Source organism: Rhinolophus sinicus, linkage group LG11 (assembly GCF_036562045.2).
Source record: "Rhinolophus sinicus isolate RSC01 linkage group LG11, ASM3656204v1, whole genome shotgun sequence".
Lineage (NCBI taxonomy): Eukaryota > Metazoa > Chordata > Mammalia > Chiroptera > Rhinolophidae > Rhinolophus > Rhinolophus sinicus.
The window spans coordinates 4,138,479-4,152,008 of NC_133760.1; the positions used below are offsets into that span (position 1 = coordinate 4,138,479).

Here is a 13,530-nt window from a genome sequence, read left to right on the forward strand (position 1 = left end):
TATACAGGAACAATCAGACAAATCTAAATTGGAGGACAATTTGGAAAACTGGATATATGAAAAATGTCAAGATTATTTTTAAAAAGAAAAAGAAAAGGCTGAAAATCTGTTCCAGATTGAAGCCAACTCAAGTGGAACAAGAAGATTTGGTTTGGGCTTGAATAAAAGATAAAAATAAAAAGGTAGGTAGGAAATTATTGGAAGGAATTAACATATGGGCTGTAGACCAAGGGAAGGTGTGGTTTCAACGTCGTTTCTTGGGTGGATACAACATTTACTTGTTCTTGGGGGACATTTGCTGAAGGATTTAGAGAATATACAGGGTTTAGGGTGTAAAAAAAAAAAAATCCCATTCTATATACCTATTTTATGCATGTGTACACGTATGTATACAAAGTGAAAAAGGTACAAATGCTGTATGTTTTAAACATACATAAAGTCTGCGTATCAATATACACGTCTCGTTCCACTCGCCGCCAGTGCAGAGCGACAGGTTCCCACGCTCCCTTCCTGGCGCCGCCGCGCCCTGGACTCCATTTCCCAAAAGGCTATTCATCCTGTGCCCGGCCGATTCCAGGCATGCAGCGCGCAGCGCTCTCTGGGAGATGAAGTCCTGGACGGATCGCGGGCTACTTGGCGAAAGTGCAGGCCACAAGTGCCTTCGTTGGGTATGCACGGGCACGGGGGCACGTGAGCGGCAGCGCTGTGAGGTTCTGTGAGGAGGCAGCAGCTGTGGTAAGTGCGTGGTCCCGACGGGACGGCCAGTGTGAGCGTGAGAGACGAAGAAGGCCGCGAGTGCGGTCGGTGGGAGTGACCAAGTAGACGGAGGTCCACCAGGGGAGCGCGGAGCCGGGATGGCATGGCCGTGGGGACGGGGAGAGAGGAGGGGCCGCGTGTGCCTGCGCCTGCGCTGGGGTAGGTGGGAGGGTGTTTCGACCAAGGTGTGCAGATGAAAACCCAGTTGTGTGTATGTGGCCAGTGTGTCACTGTGCATGCATGACTGTGGGGAGGAGGTGTTTTGTATGTCTGACACCCCGTGTGTCAGGTGTGACCTCAGGTGTGTGCCTATGCCCTGTATCCTTTATCCAGCACTCCCTATTCCCTCTCCCCCAGCCTGGCAACCGGTAATCTCCTTGCTGTCTGTTCTAGACATTTCATGTAAATGGTATCATCAAGTATGAAGTTTTTGTGTGTGGCTTTTTTTTTTACTAGGCATAATGTTTTCAAAGTCTAGCCATGTTGTGCCATATGTCAGTACTTCATTCGTTTTTATAACTGAATAATGTTCCATTGTATGGTAAATCACAGTTTACCTAAATAATGCTGCTGCGAACATTCCTGTACAGGTTTTTCTGTGGACGTGTGTTTTCAATTTGGGGGAGTAAGGCAGTTGTTGGTCTGCCCCAAAGGAGCCCACCTCTGTGGCTGTGGCCATACCCAGCAGTATTTCATTTTCCAGAGTCCCAGCCCTGGGCCCAAAGGTCAGAGCCAGGAGCCTGGAGAGCCACCGCTGTGTGGGAGTGGAGAAAAGAAGGCAGTGGCTCGGAAACAGGAATCCACCCCTGCAGCAGTCACCTGCAACCTGGGACCTCTGCCTGGGACTAACACCACAGGCCCCCCATCTTGTAGGGGCTAATGTGAGCAGCCTGGAGACAGAAGAGAGTGGCAAGCAATGGAGCCTGAGGCATCAGGTAAGGCGGAAGGTGGAATGATGGTCAAAGGGCTGGACATTTTCAGAAACCAGATACCCCTCAAAACATGCCCTGCTCCTGCCACATTCACTCCACTGCCCTGTCCTCCTCAGCCTAATCCAGCCCACAACGTCTTCATGGGTCTCCTGTCTCTCCTTGCCCCCTCCATCGCTCTCCACACAGCACTGGAGGGGTCTTTAAACCCTAAACGGTGAGGCCACCCCTCCCATTAAACCCTCCTTCGCTGCCCAGGCCATCAGAGCAGGGTCAGCAAACTCTCCCTGTGAAGGAACAGATAGCAAATATCTTAAGCTTTGTAGGTCAGGAGGCAAAACCAAGGAAGTCATGTAGCTACTTATCTAACAAAAACACATTCACATGTTTTTTTCCAGACAAAATCCAGAACTTTATTGATGGATACTGAAATCTGAATTTCATATAATATTAGTCTTTTGATTCTGCACTCCCCCCTAACCACTTAAAAATAGAAAAACTATTTTTAGATCACAGTTTATACAAAAACAGGCAGTCAGGCCAAGTTTGCTGACCCCTGCTTTGAAACAAATCCATACTGTTTTGAAACAAATCCATGCCTTTCAGGCCCTGCATTACCTGATTTCTGCCTGTTTCCAGGCCTCACCTACAGCTCTCCCTTTGCCCATCACACGCCTCCCCAATCATGCTGGCCACTCAATAGGGTATACGTTTAGCTATCACCTCAGAGACCTCTGGCCACCTGATCCAAAACAGGTGACACGCACTTTTTTTTAGCACTTACCACATTTGAAGGCTTCACACTTGTTCCCATTCATCATAGACTATAAGTTGCACAATGCACTGCCAAGTTCCTGGTGTGCTTGTTAAATGAATGAACAAACAACTTCCCACAAAAGGTACTATTACCCTATTTTACTAGAAAACTAGGACAAAAGGCCCTTCCACATCAGACCTTCCCTCCTGTATGTCTCTGCCAGGACCTGAATTCAGGACAATTGGGACTGTCCATTTTCCCTTTTCAGACCACTTCTCCACCTGGCATCTCACTTTGTGTCCAAGCAGTCCTTATGAAGAAGCATGCTGACAAGTAGTGTCTGCTACCGCTGCTGTCCATAAACCTGATAGCATGGAGCTGAGACCTCAGTGTTAAACAGCATGGGATTCACTTTGTATGAAGTTCAAGAATAAGCACAACTATGTGTTCTGTCAGAAACCCCAACTGCAATCATGTCAGCGCTGGGGAGGTCCTTGCCTGAGTGGAGCTGTCCATGGTGCTGAAGTGTCCTAGACCTGAGCTGTCCAATATGGTAGCCATGCACCCCTGTGGATATTGAAATGTAAATTAAACTTAAATAAAATTACAAATCCATTTTCCTGGTCACACCACCCATGTTTCTACTGCTCAGGAGCCACATGGGACTGATGGCTGCCAAATCAGCACAGCTGAAGAATGTTTCCATCCTCACAGAAAGTTCTAGAGCTTGATAAAAATGGTGTCCACACAGGTGTGTTCATTGGTCAAAACTCACTGAGCTGAACATTCATACCTCTTTTTTCCCCCCTTCTTCTGCCTTCCCCCCTCCACTCCGGTTCAAGCTGCTGTTTCTCAGTCTAGTTGTGTAGGACACAGCTCCCTGGCCCATACTAGTATTATGAACCTTGCACTGCCCCCCACCCCTGGCTGAGGCAGTCGGTCATCGGTTGTCGGTTAGCTGCTCACAGCAGCTGATGGCAGCTCTCGCCAGCTGCCGGCCACTCACACTAGCCACCGGCTGTTCCTGGCAGCACACAGTAGCCCGTGGCAGCACACAGCAGCCCACCTATCTCCAGCTGCTCACAGCAGCCCAGCTCCAGGGAGAGCCATTGTTCACATTCTTAGCTGTAGAGGGCGCAGCTCACTGGCCCATGTGGGAATCGAACTGGTGACTTCAGCTTTACAAGCACAGCGCTCCAACCACCTGAGCCTCCGGACTAGCCCATACCTGTTTTAGTTTTTTTTTATTTGAATATATATATTTTATTGGGTAACAGTATGTTTTTTCCAGGACCCATCAGCTCCAAGTCAAGTTGCCCCACCAGCAGGTCAGTGGAAGCCCAGTTCAAGTCATTGTCTTCAGTCTAGTTGAGGAGGGCGCAGCTCACTGGCCCATGTGGGAATTGAACCGGCAACCTTGTTATCAAGTGCTCACGCGCTCATGCTCTAACCAACCGAGCCACCTGGCCGCCCCCATACCTCTATTTTTTTTTTTATTTAATTTAATTTTTTTAAAGATTTTATTGGGAAAGGGGAACAGGACTTTATTGGGAGAACTTTATTGGGGAACAGTGTGTACTTCCAGGATTTTTTCCAAGTCAAGTTGTCCTTTCAATCGTAGTTGTGCAGAGCGCAATTCAGCTCCAGGTCCCATTGCTGTTGTTAGTTGCAGGGGGCACAGCCCACCATCCCTTGCGGGAGTCGAACTGGCAATCATTGTGGTTGAGAGGATGTGCTCCAACCAACAGAGCCATCCAGGAGCTCAGCAGCAGCTCAACTCAAGGTGCCATGTTCAATCTTAGTTGCAGGGGCCGGAGCCCACCATCCCTTGCGGGAGCCTTGTGGTTGAGAGCCCACTGGTCCATGTGGGAATCAAACCAGCAGCCTTTGGCATTAGGAGCACAGAGCTCCAACTGCCTGAGCCACTGGGCCAGCCCTATACCTCTATTTTAAAAGTATCTGCGGGCACGGATTTGAGGCTTACTGCTTGGCTTCAAACCCCTGCTATCTGTCACGTGCTTTACCACCTTTGATTTAACTCTGTGCCTCCATTTCCTCACTTGTATCACAGAGAGTGATGATGGTACCTCATTGTCCCTGTGTAGGGAACTCGATCGGCATTGCACAGGGAGCCCTTGGGAAGCTTGCAGCCTGGGGGTGGCTTGGGCCTGCAGCACAGGGACTAAGCCTAGGTTCAAGCCTAGGTTCAAGGTAGATCAAGCCTGTTTTAGAGGCCCGGCCTGCATGGACCAAATAAGAGGTCCACTTTCTGTGGAAACCTGAGCCCAGGGACCCCTTGCCCAGCCTGGGAGCTGGGAGGTAATAGTGGGTATGAAAGCCATGTGGCAGCAAGGACACCATGAGGTGTTCTATGTTGTGCTCCATTGCAAGAAGACTTTACGGCATAGTGCCGTCCTTCCTTCTGGGAGCCTGTCCCTGTTGTACCCTGGAAGAACCAGGCCTGGAGCAGGGATATGGTCGTTTAGTGGCCTGCAGTAGAGCCATGGGTCCTTCAAGCGTGCATCCTCCCCTGGGTCACCTCATATCCACAGCGGCCCTGCACCAGAACCCAGGTGGAGTGCTGTATCCCCAGACTAATTCTGGGGATGTAGGTCACCCCATCTGTTCACATGGACAACTCCTTCCCCATAGGACTTGCCATTTTGGCTGGTCCTAGGGAAGGAGAGGTGTTGCTTCCCCACAGAAGCTTGACTCAGGCGAGGAACTTCCCCTCTGGGTGCCTCAGTTTCCTTCTTGTAAAATGAGTATGGTAGCGTTGCCTCACTCTTAAGGCTGGAGTGAAGATCAGGCAAGCTGATATAAGGTACCCACAGCATGCCTGGCTTGTAGTACATGTTGGGGACTATTTCAACCAAGCCCTGGAAGGTGAGCTGGAGGAAGCAGTCCCACAGCGGGCAGTGCAGTGGAGGAGGAAACGTCTGTGGGAGGGTCTGGACTGGGAGGAGTGTGAGGTGAGGCCCTGGGGATAGCAGGGCCTGGGGGCATTTGGGTGAGGGGATTTTGGGGCTGGAGTCTCTGGGGCTTCAGTGTAGGTCAGGCTTCCCTCATGTTCCCTCCCCTTCTCCAGCTGTTCCTTCGCAGGGGAGCATTGATGAGGACAAGCCCAAGGCCCAGGACGCTACCCATGTTCCCGGCATATGCCTTCCGTGTGAGTTTCCAAAAATGCCAATGGTCTCAGCGGGCATGCTTCTGTGGTGCTTCTGCCCCTTGGTACTAGAGCCACAGTCCCCAGGTAGCACGTCGTGGGGCAGGGCCTCTTCCTCAACCCTGGCCACCCTCCTCCTCTTCCTCTTCTTCCTTCTCTTCTCTTCACCCCAGGGTGGGGCTTAGTGACCCTGTCACTAATTTGGGGCACCTCGGTGGTGACCCCTCACCTAGGCAGATCTAGAACACAGGGAATCTTAGTGGCCACATTGTTTATCAGCCAATATCCAGAAAAAAGACAGAGCATGGCCTGGAACACACAGACACCAGGGACGTATTAGCAGGCAAGTGAGTGAATGCTGGTGTTGAGCAGTGCGTACAGATGCTCCTTGACTTACGACGGGGTTACATTCCCAAAAACCTATCAACCTAAAAGTTGAAAATATCGTAAGTTGAAAATGCATTTAAGACACTTAACCTACTGAACATCATAGGTGAGCCCAGACCGCCTTAAACATGTTCACAACACTAGCCTGCAGCTAGGCAAAATCATCTCACACAAAGCCTCCTTGATAATAATGTGTTAACTGTCTCACATAATTTATTGAATACTGTACTGAAAGTGAAAACCAGAATGGGTGTAGGAGCATCACTTTTCACACTACCATAAAGTTGAAACATCATAAGTCAGGGACAGATTGGAGGTGGGGGCTTTGGATGTTAAGAATGGTTAGTATTTACTCTGAAATCAATGCTGCCCACTGACAGGCCCCTTCCCATGGGGTTCCCAAGGAGACCCACACACAGGCAAGGAGATTGTTGTCAGAGCCTGGGGGTGCCACTGTGGGTAAAGGCCAGGTTGGGGACACTTTCTGGCCGCAGGGCAGATGTGGCTGGTACCAAATGCCATCCCAGCCTCCAAACCTCCCCTGCCCAGTCCTGAAGGGCATGAAGATGACACAGATGACAGATGGCTTTATGGGGGGCTGTCCCTCTGGGGACCACAAAGTCGAACACCATGGAAAATCATGAGGAATCACCGTGTCTTAATCTGCTCAGGCTGCTCTAACAAAATACCACGGATTGTGTGGCTTAACCACCAGAAACTTATTTCCCACAGTTCTGGACCTGCAAATCTAAGGTCAGGACTGGGTTCTGATTAAAGGTCTCTTCCTGGCTTGCAGATGGCCTCCTTCTCGCCATGTCCTCATATGTGGGGTGGGGGGGTCAGGAAGAGCTTTGGTCTCTACCTCTTTTTTTTGGGGGGGGAAATGTTGGGGAACAGTGTGTTTTTTCCAGGGCCCATCAGCTCCAAGTCAAGTCATTGTACTTCAGCCTATTTGTGGAGGGCGCAGCTCAGCTCCAAGTCCAGTCGCTGTTTTCAACCTTTAGTTGCAGAGGGCACAGCCCACCATCCCAGGCAGGAATCAAACCAGCAACCCTGTTGTTAAGAGCTCGCGCTCTAACCAGCTGAGCCATCTGCCCCCCCCCCCTTTTTTTTAAGTCAAGGACAATCCAACGTTTTTTGGGGTTTTTTTTTTTAAACTTTAAGTGTGTTTTTCCTGGACCATCATCTCCAAGTCAAGTAGTGTTTCAATCTAGTTGTGGAGGACACAGCTCGCAGTGGCCCATTTGGAGATCGAACTGGCAATCTTGTTAAGAGCACTGCACTCTAACCAACTGAGCTAACTGGCCGCCCCCATCTACCTCTTGTTATAAGGGTACTATCCTGTCATGGGGCCCCACCCTCATGACCTCATCTAACCCGTCACATCCCAAAGGCCCCACATCCAAATACCTTCACATAGCAGGGTGAAGACTAACATAGGAATTTAGACACACATATTCAGATGGGACCATGGTGCCCTGTATCAAGATGGTAATGGTGTCAGATTTTGGATTGGGTCATTCAGAGTGTGTGCCCCCTGATGGCAACATCCTGCCATTTCCAACAGGGCCAGCCCTGGTCAGACACAACCCATGGCTGAGCCAGTGCATGTGGGATGTTTCAGAAGCTGGTGACATTTAAGGACATGGCCATGGACTTCACACAGGAGGAATGGGGGCTGCTGTGCCCAAAGCAGAGGGTCCTGTACTGCGATGTGATGCTCAGGACCTACAACAAGCTGGTGTCCCAGGGTGAGGCCTCCCTGTCTCTTCTTCATCCATGTCACTCATCTGTGTGTACATATGTATATCCTGCCTCATCTTTGGTCACTCACACCCATGTGTCCTTGCTCTGACCCATGTCCCCCAGCTGGGTGCCCTCTGTGCAGAGACTGGACCCTCCACCTGCATCACCAGGGAGGGATCTTTCCCATGCCTCAAGGGCACACACTGCACTGTTTGGCCTGTCAGGGCCAGGCTGACTTGTGGCAACAGCATGTACATTTTCCTCTTTTCTCACGATGGGCAGGACTTCCCGGTTCCAAACCAGATGTGATCTCCAAACTGGAGCAGTGGGAAGACCCCTGGATTGTGGAGAGAGGTTCCAGTGAGTGAAGTGAAAGCTTCCCCACCAGAACCATTTGGGTTTTTTTTTTTAATTTCCCCCATCTTTACTGATGTATAATTGACAAAACAATATGGTGAATGTTTAAATTTTAAAAATTATTACAATAAAAGACACATTGCCATTAATCCCCCTCAAAATACTCACCCTTGCTTCGAACACACTTATCCTATTGTTCTTGCCACTTTCTGTAGGAGTTCTGGAAGTCCTCTTTCGTGAGTGTCTTCAGTTGCACTGTCATGGCTGCCTCGATGTCCTGAATCGATTCAAAACATTTACCTTTCATGGTCATTTTGATTTTGGGGAAGAGCCAGAAGTTGCACGGTGCCAGATCCAATGAATAAGGTGGATGAAGACAAACTATAATGCTTTTATTTGACAGAGAGTGCCATACCATAAATGATGTGTGACATTGAGCGGTGTCATGATGGAGGATGAAACCATTTGCCCATTTCTCAGGCCGTTTTCTATGCACATAGTTTCTTAAACACTCTAATAAGCCCTTACAATATTCAGAGTTCACCATAGTGTTCCTGGGTACAAACTCAGCTTGCACAATTCCATCAAGGTCAAAAAACACAATTAACATCACCTGGATGACACTCAGCAGCAGCATTCACCGTATTTTTTTTATCATACCTTGTAGTTAAGGTGCACAACACTGTGTTTTGATATACATGTACATTGAAATGATCACCACAATTAAGCTAATTATTTATCTATTACCTCACATAGTTACAGCTTTTTCTCATGGTAAGAACACTTAAGAGCACCTCTCTTAGGATATACCAAATATACAATACAGTATTATAACTGTAGTCAGCATGCTTCACAAGTTTATTCGTCCTCCTGGGGCAAGGAGGTGCATTGTACATCCAATGGGAAGGAGTCAGTAGATGCAGGAACCAGAAAGCAAACTCCTACTCATTAAGCAGTCACTTCCCCCAGTCCCTGCCAACAATTAATCTGCTTTCTGTCTCTGTGGATTTACCTGTCCTGAACCTGTCATATAAATGGAATTTAGATAAATGTATTCATATAAGTATATATCAATTCATACATTTCTCATACAGATACATGTAACAGTGTGTGGTCTTTTGTGTCTGGTTTCTTTCACTTAGCATAGTTTTTCCAAAGTTCATACATGTTATAGTAAATATCAGTCCCTCATTCTTTTTTGTGGCTGAATAATATTCCATGCACTGATAGACCACATTTTGTTTCTACATTCTTCCTTTGATGGACAGTTGGGCTGTTTCCACATCTTGGCTGTTGTGGAATAGTACTGCTATGAACATTCACAGACACGTTTTTGCTTGAGCACCTGTCTCTCTATTCTGTTGGCCAGGCCCTGTCCCAGTGAGAAACAATCCCAATGGCAGCTGACAGGTGGGAGGGCTCTCAGTGGCCTTGGCCCATGCCCTTCTGTGTTCCCTTCACCCCGTGCACCTTTTCCTTTGCTAATTTTGCTCTGTGTCCTTCTGCTCTAATCAGTCAGAGTTGCGAATACATGACTCTGCTGAGTCCCCTAAGTCCTAGTGCATGTCCAAGCCGGGGGTGGTCTTGCAGACCCCAACCGAGCCGCTGTTCTGTCCTCAATCTTCATCCCCTTCCTAAGAAGCCCCTTCTTTTTTCTTCTTTTTTAAACTTTTATTTATTTTAAGTGTGTTTTTCCAGGACCCATCAACTCCAAGTCAAGTACTTATTTCAATCTAGTTGTGGAGGGCGCAGCTCACAGTGGCCCATGTGGGGATTGAACCGGCAACCTTGTTGTTAAGACCACTGCACTCTAACCAACTGAGCTAACCGGCCACCCTGCAGGAGCCCCTTCTGAAAGCGATGTCCTAGGCAGCAGCTCATTCTGTTGTCCCAGTCTGACTGCGGGGTTCTGTCCATGCCCCTAGATTGGCAGTGCATATTCAGGTTGAGCTGATTGTTACTATTTTCTTTGCTTATTTTTCAGAGTCAGAGCCTGCAGGGTCCCAAGCTGCTGGCTACCTCCAGATGAAGGGGCTCCACCTCAGGAAACAAGGACGATGGGACTCACAGGGTAGGATTTCCAGCACATGGTCCTGCGAGGTCACAGAGCATGGAGGCCAGGCAGCACAAACATGTTCACCTGCAGTGACACTGCACGGGGGGTGGGGGGGAAGAAGGGGGGGAGCCTAGAGCGGAGCCTTGTGTGACAGTCCCCCTGGCGCCTGTGCCTCACGGAGCATCACTGAGCTCAGGCTCCCAGGACCCATTGTCATGCGGGGGACCCTGCTCGCTGCACCATTTGTCATGCGGGGCGGCCTGTGGGGTCTCTGCTCCCGCTCCCCATACAAGAACGCAGGCTATGGTGAGGCCAAAAAGGAACAGCCACGGAGCCATAGGTAGGGGAGTCATACCACTATATTCTCTCTGGCGGCACTATACTCTCAATGGAGGCTGGATCCACACTGTCTGCAAACCGCCATCCACACTCGCCAGCCCAGCCACCATCTTCTTGCTAGCCCCCATTTTTCCTGCTAGCCTAGCCACAGCAGTTATATTAGTGGCCAATGGCTCACTGGTTACAGCTGACGGCCAACTAGCCACAGTTGATGGCCATGCAATCACAGTTGATGGCCATTTACTACCTGAGCCAGCACCTGTCTATGTGAGGCCGAGAGCCTGGAAACTGCTTTCTGGGGCTCAGTCCCCACACCCATGTTCCCACAAAGGGCCTCACGTGCATTTCAGACCAGGGTCAGGGGCGCTCCAGCCAAGGAGAGGGTATGTATGTGGAGGCCTTTGGCTCCCTTTCAGACCTCAATCACCCACAAGTTCACCCTGTGGAGGACGCCCTGGTGTGTGGGGGGTGGGCCGATGCCTTTGGCAGAAACACGTGCCCGTTGAGCTGTCAGTGGATCCCTAGCAGAGGGAAGCCCCACAAGTGCCAGGAATGTGGGAAGACCTTTGTGCAGAGCACAGGCCTCGTTCAGCACCAGAGAATGCATACCTACCAGAAACCGTTTGCATGCAAGGAGCGCGGCTGCGCCTTCAGCAAAAATTCATCTCTTGTTAAGCACCGAAGTATCCACACCCAAGAAACCCTACACGTGAAACCACTGCAGCAAAGGCTTCCGGAAGAGTTCGTTCCTCGCCAAGCACCGGCGGGTGCACACAGACATGTGGCCATACGCGTGCAGCCAATGCAGCTGCACATCCAGCCAGACCTCCCACTTTGTGCAGCACCCACAAGTGCACAGCAGATGGGGAGCGGCTGTTCGCCGGCATGCGGCTGTGCCTTCGCCGACCCCTCAGCATTGCTGGTCCACCAGAGGAAGCACATAGGGGACAGGCCCTATGAGTGTGGTATGTGCTGCAAGGCATTCAGCCTCAGCTCGTCCCTGGCCAACCATCAGCGCTGCCACACAGGCGAGCAGCCATATGAGTGCCGGGAGTGCGGGCGTGCCTTCCCCTAGAGCTTGTCCCTCGCCAATCACTGGTGTGTGCATAAGGGCAAGCAGCCATATGCCTGCGGCCAGTGCAAGAAGGCCTTCTGCCAGATCAAGTCCTCACCCATCATGAGCGCCTCCACACTGGTGAGAAGTCCTTCGTGTGCGGTGACTGTGGGAGAGCCTTCATGCAGAGCACCTTCCTGGCCCTCCACCCGAAGACACACATCAGGGAGAAGCCCTACAAATGCAACAAGTGCAACAAGGCTTACATTCAGATGTCACACCTCACTGAGGCACGCATACAGCCGCTTGCCGGGGTGAACACACGGGAGTGGCCCTTTGGTTGCAGTGTGTATGGCAAGGCCTTCAGCTGTAGCACACACCTTGTGCAGCACCAGCACATCCACACCTTGTGCCAAGCCCTTCCTATGCGGCACGTGTCGGAAAATCTTCCACGGAGGCGGCGGCCCTGGTTCTGCATCAGAAGATCCACACAGGAGAGGCCCTTTGAGTGTCAGAGTGCAGCAGAGCCTTCGAACAGAGCAGATCTCTGGTCTAGTATTGGAGGACTCATTCCCCGGGGAAAGACCCTGTGAACACAGTGAGTACCGGAAAACACTCAGCAACTGTTTGGTTCTCGCATGGCCATGAACTGGGACCATGCCAAATGTTGCAGAGACCCATCTGTCCTTGGTGTGTTGTCCTGCGTCCTGCGGAGGGCCCATGTAGGTCAGCGCAGAACAGCCCCCGTTGCACATCATACATTTCCCCCTGCAGGGTCACCTGGTGTGGTGAGAAATCTGGGAGTGGGCCTTGAATCCAGAGTCTTCTGTAGATGTTTGTAACCTTCAAGAAGAGTGTGGTTCTTCTCCATTATACAGGTTTCCACGAATGCCCACCAGATGGCAGGAGCGATCCACAGGTGGGGACCTGTCTTGCTCTCAGTAGGCCTGAAATAGAGTTCATTTCAAAGTTTTTGCAAAGAAAGAAATGAAATTTATTATAAGAAAGAAAGGAAAAAAACTTTTTAAAAGATGCTTTTTAAGTTGTTTGTGCCTTGTATTAATTCAGCACCTATGGTTTGGTTTGGTTTTTCACCACAAAAAGTGAGCTTCATATGCTGAAACAGTGTGTCAAAAGTCCAGCTCTTTCTAAATAAAACTTTGTGTGTCATTCTTCAGCTTCAGCATGATAAGGTCATTAAAAGCAGTTGAGACGGCGACATTAGTGTCAGATTTTAGCACTTTGTAAGCCCTTCACACATGATGTCACATTTCACCCTCAGCAGCCTTGGGATACACGTATTTTTATCCCCACTTCATAGACGAAGGAGCTGAAAGTTTGAGAACTTAAACCACTTGCCTGAGGTCCTCAGCTAGAAGCCACTCACTTTTCAGGATGAAAATATTAGAATTAACAGATAAGGACAGTGTGGCAGAAGTACTATACCCCCAGAGGTGTTTCCCTTTGAGGAGACAGTTCTAGAATATGAAGTTCCCTTGAAGTGGGAGACGATGAGGTGATTGGGATCCCACCTGAAGAAGCAGGTTGAGTCATTTGGCTGACTTGAAGCAAAGGCAAAATAGGAGCTGGGCAGCCATTGTTTAGGCCAGATATTGGTTCAATGGCTGCCAGGAGCCATTCATTTGTCTCATCATAGGTGTGAGCCTTTCACTTTCCCATGCAACTGTGCTCAGGGGTTCTCTGTGGCTGTCAGAATGAAATCTGGCCTTGAAGCCCCTGCGCTAATCCACCATGTGCCACAGCCACACACACACCACTCACACAGGCACCCACACCTCTCACCCCATCACCCACACTGCTCACACACCCCATGCCCTCACGCAACCCAATGCTCCAGTCACGGCCCCACAGAGGCCTGGCGCATGGGCAGTACCCCAGCTGCACTACAACTCCCCGAATGCCGCGGCGTGGGAGAGGCCCGATGATGCGCCTTCCTGGGAATTGTAGTCCAGGCGGGCGCAG

The 13,530-nt window shown here is 50.1% G+C and overlaps 1 protein-coding gene across 1 annotated transcript; it reads left to right on the plus strand.

Moving 5' to 3' along the window:
• The first annotated feature begins 7 nt into the window (after nt 1–7).
• LOC141567603 (uncharacterized) lies at nt 8–12,724 on the plus strand. Its single transcript, XM_074315580.1, has 6 exons — nt 8–915; nt 1,460–1,691; nt 5,531–5,611; nt 7,620–7,746; nt 10,083–10,169; nt 11,170–12,724. The coding sequence occupies exons 1-6, from the start codon at nt 860–862 to the stop codon at nt 11,451–11,453; spliced, it is 867 nt and encodes a 288-aa protein (XP_074171681.1). The 5' UTR covers nt 8–859; the 3' UTR covers nt 11,454–12,724.
• Nucleotides 12,725–13,530: the final 806 nt, after the last annotated feature.

Bases quoted from the DNA above. Each gene is read 5' to 3' on its own strand.
- LOC141567603 (XM_074315580.1), top strand. From the start codon at position 860: ATGGCCGTGGGGACGGGGAGAGAGGAGGGGCCGCGTGTGCCTGCGCCT. The intron at 5,612-7,619 runs GTGAGTTTCCAA...GGGATGTTTCAG, and splicing joins TCCCGGCATATGCCTTCCGT to AAGCTGGTGACATTTAAGGA. The intron at 7,747-10,082 runs GTGAGGCCTCCC...CTTATTTTTCAG, and splicing joins CAACAAGCTGGTGTCCCAGG to AGTCAGAGCCTGCAGGGTCC.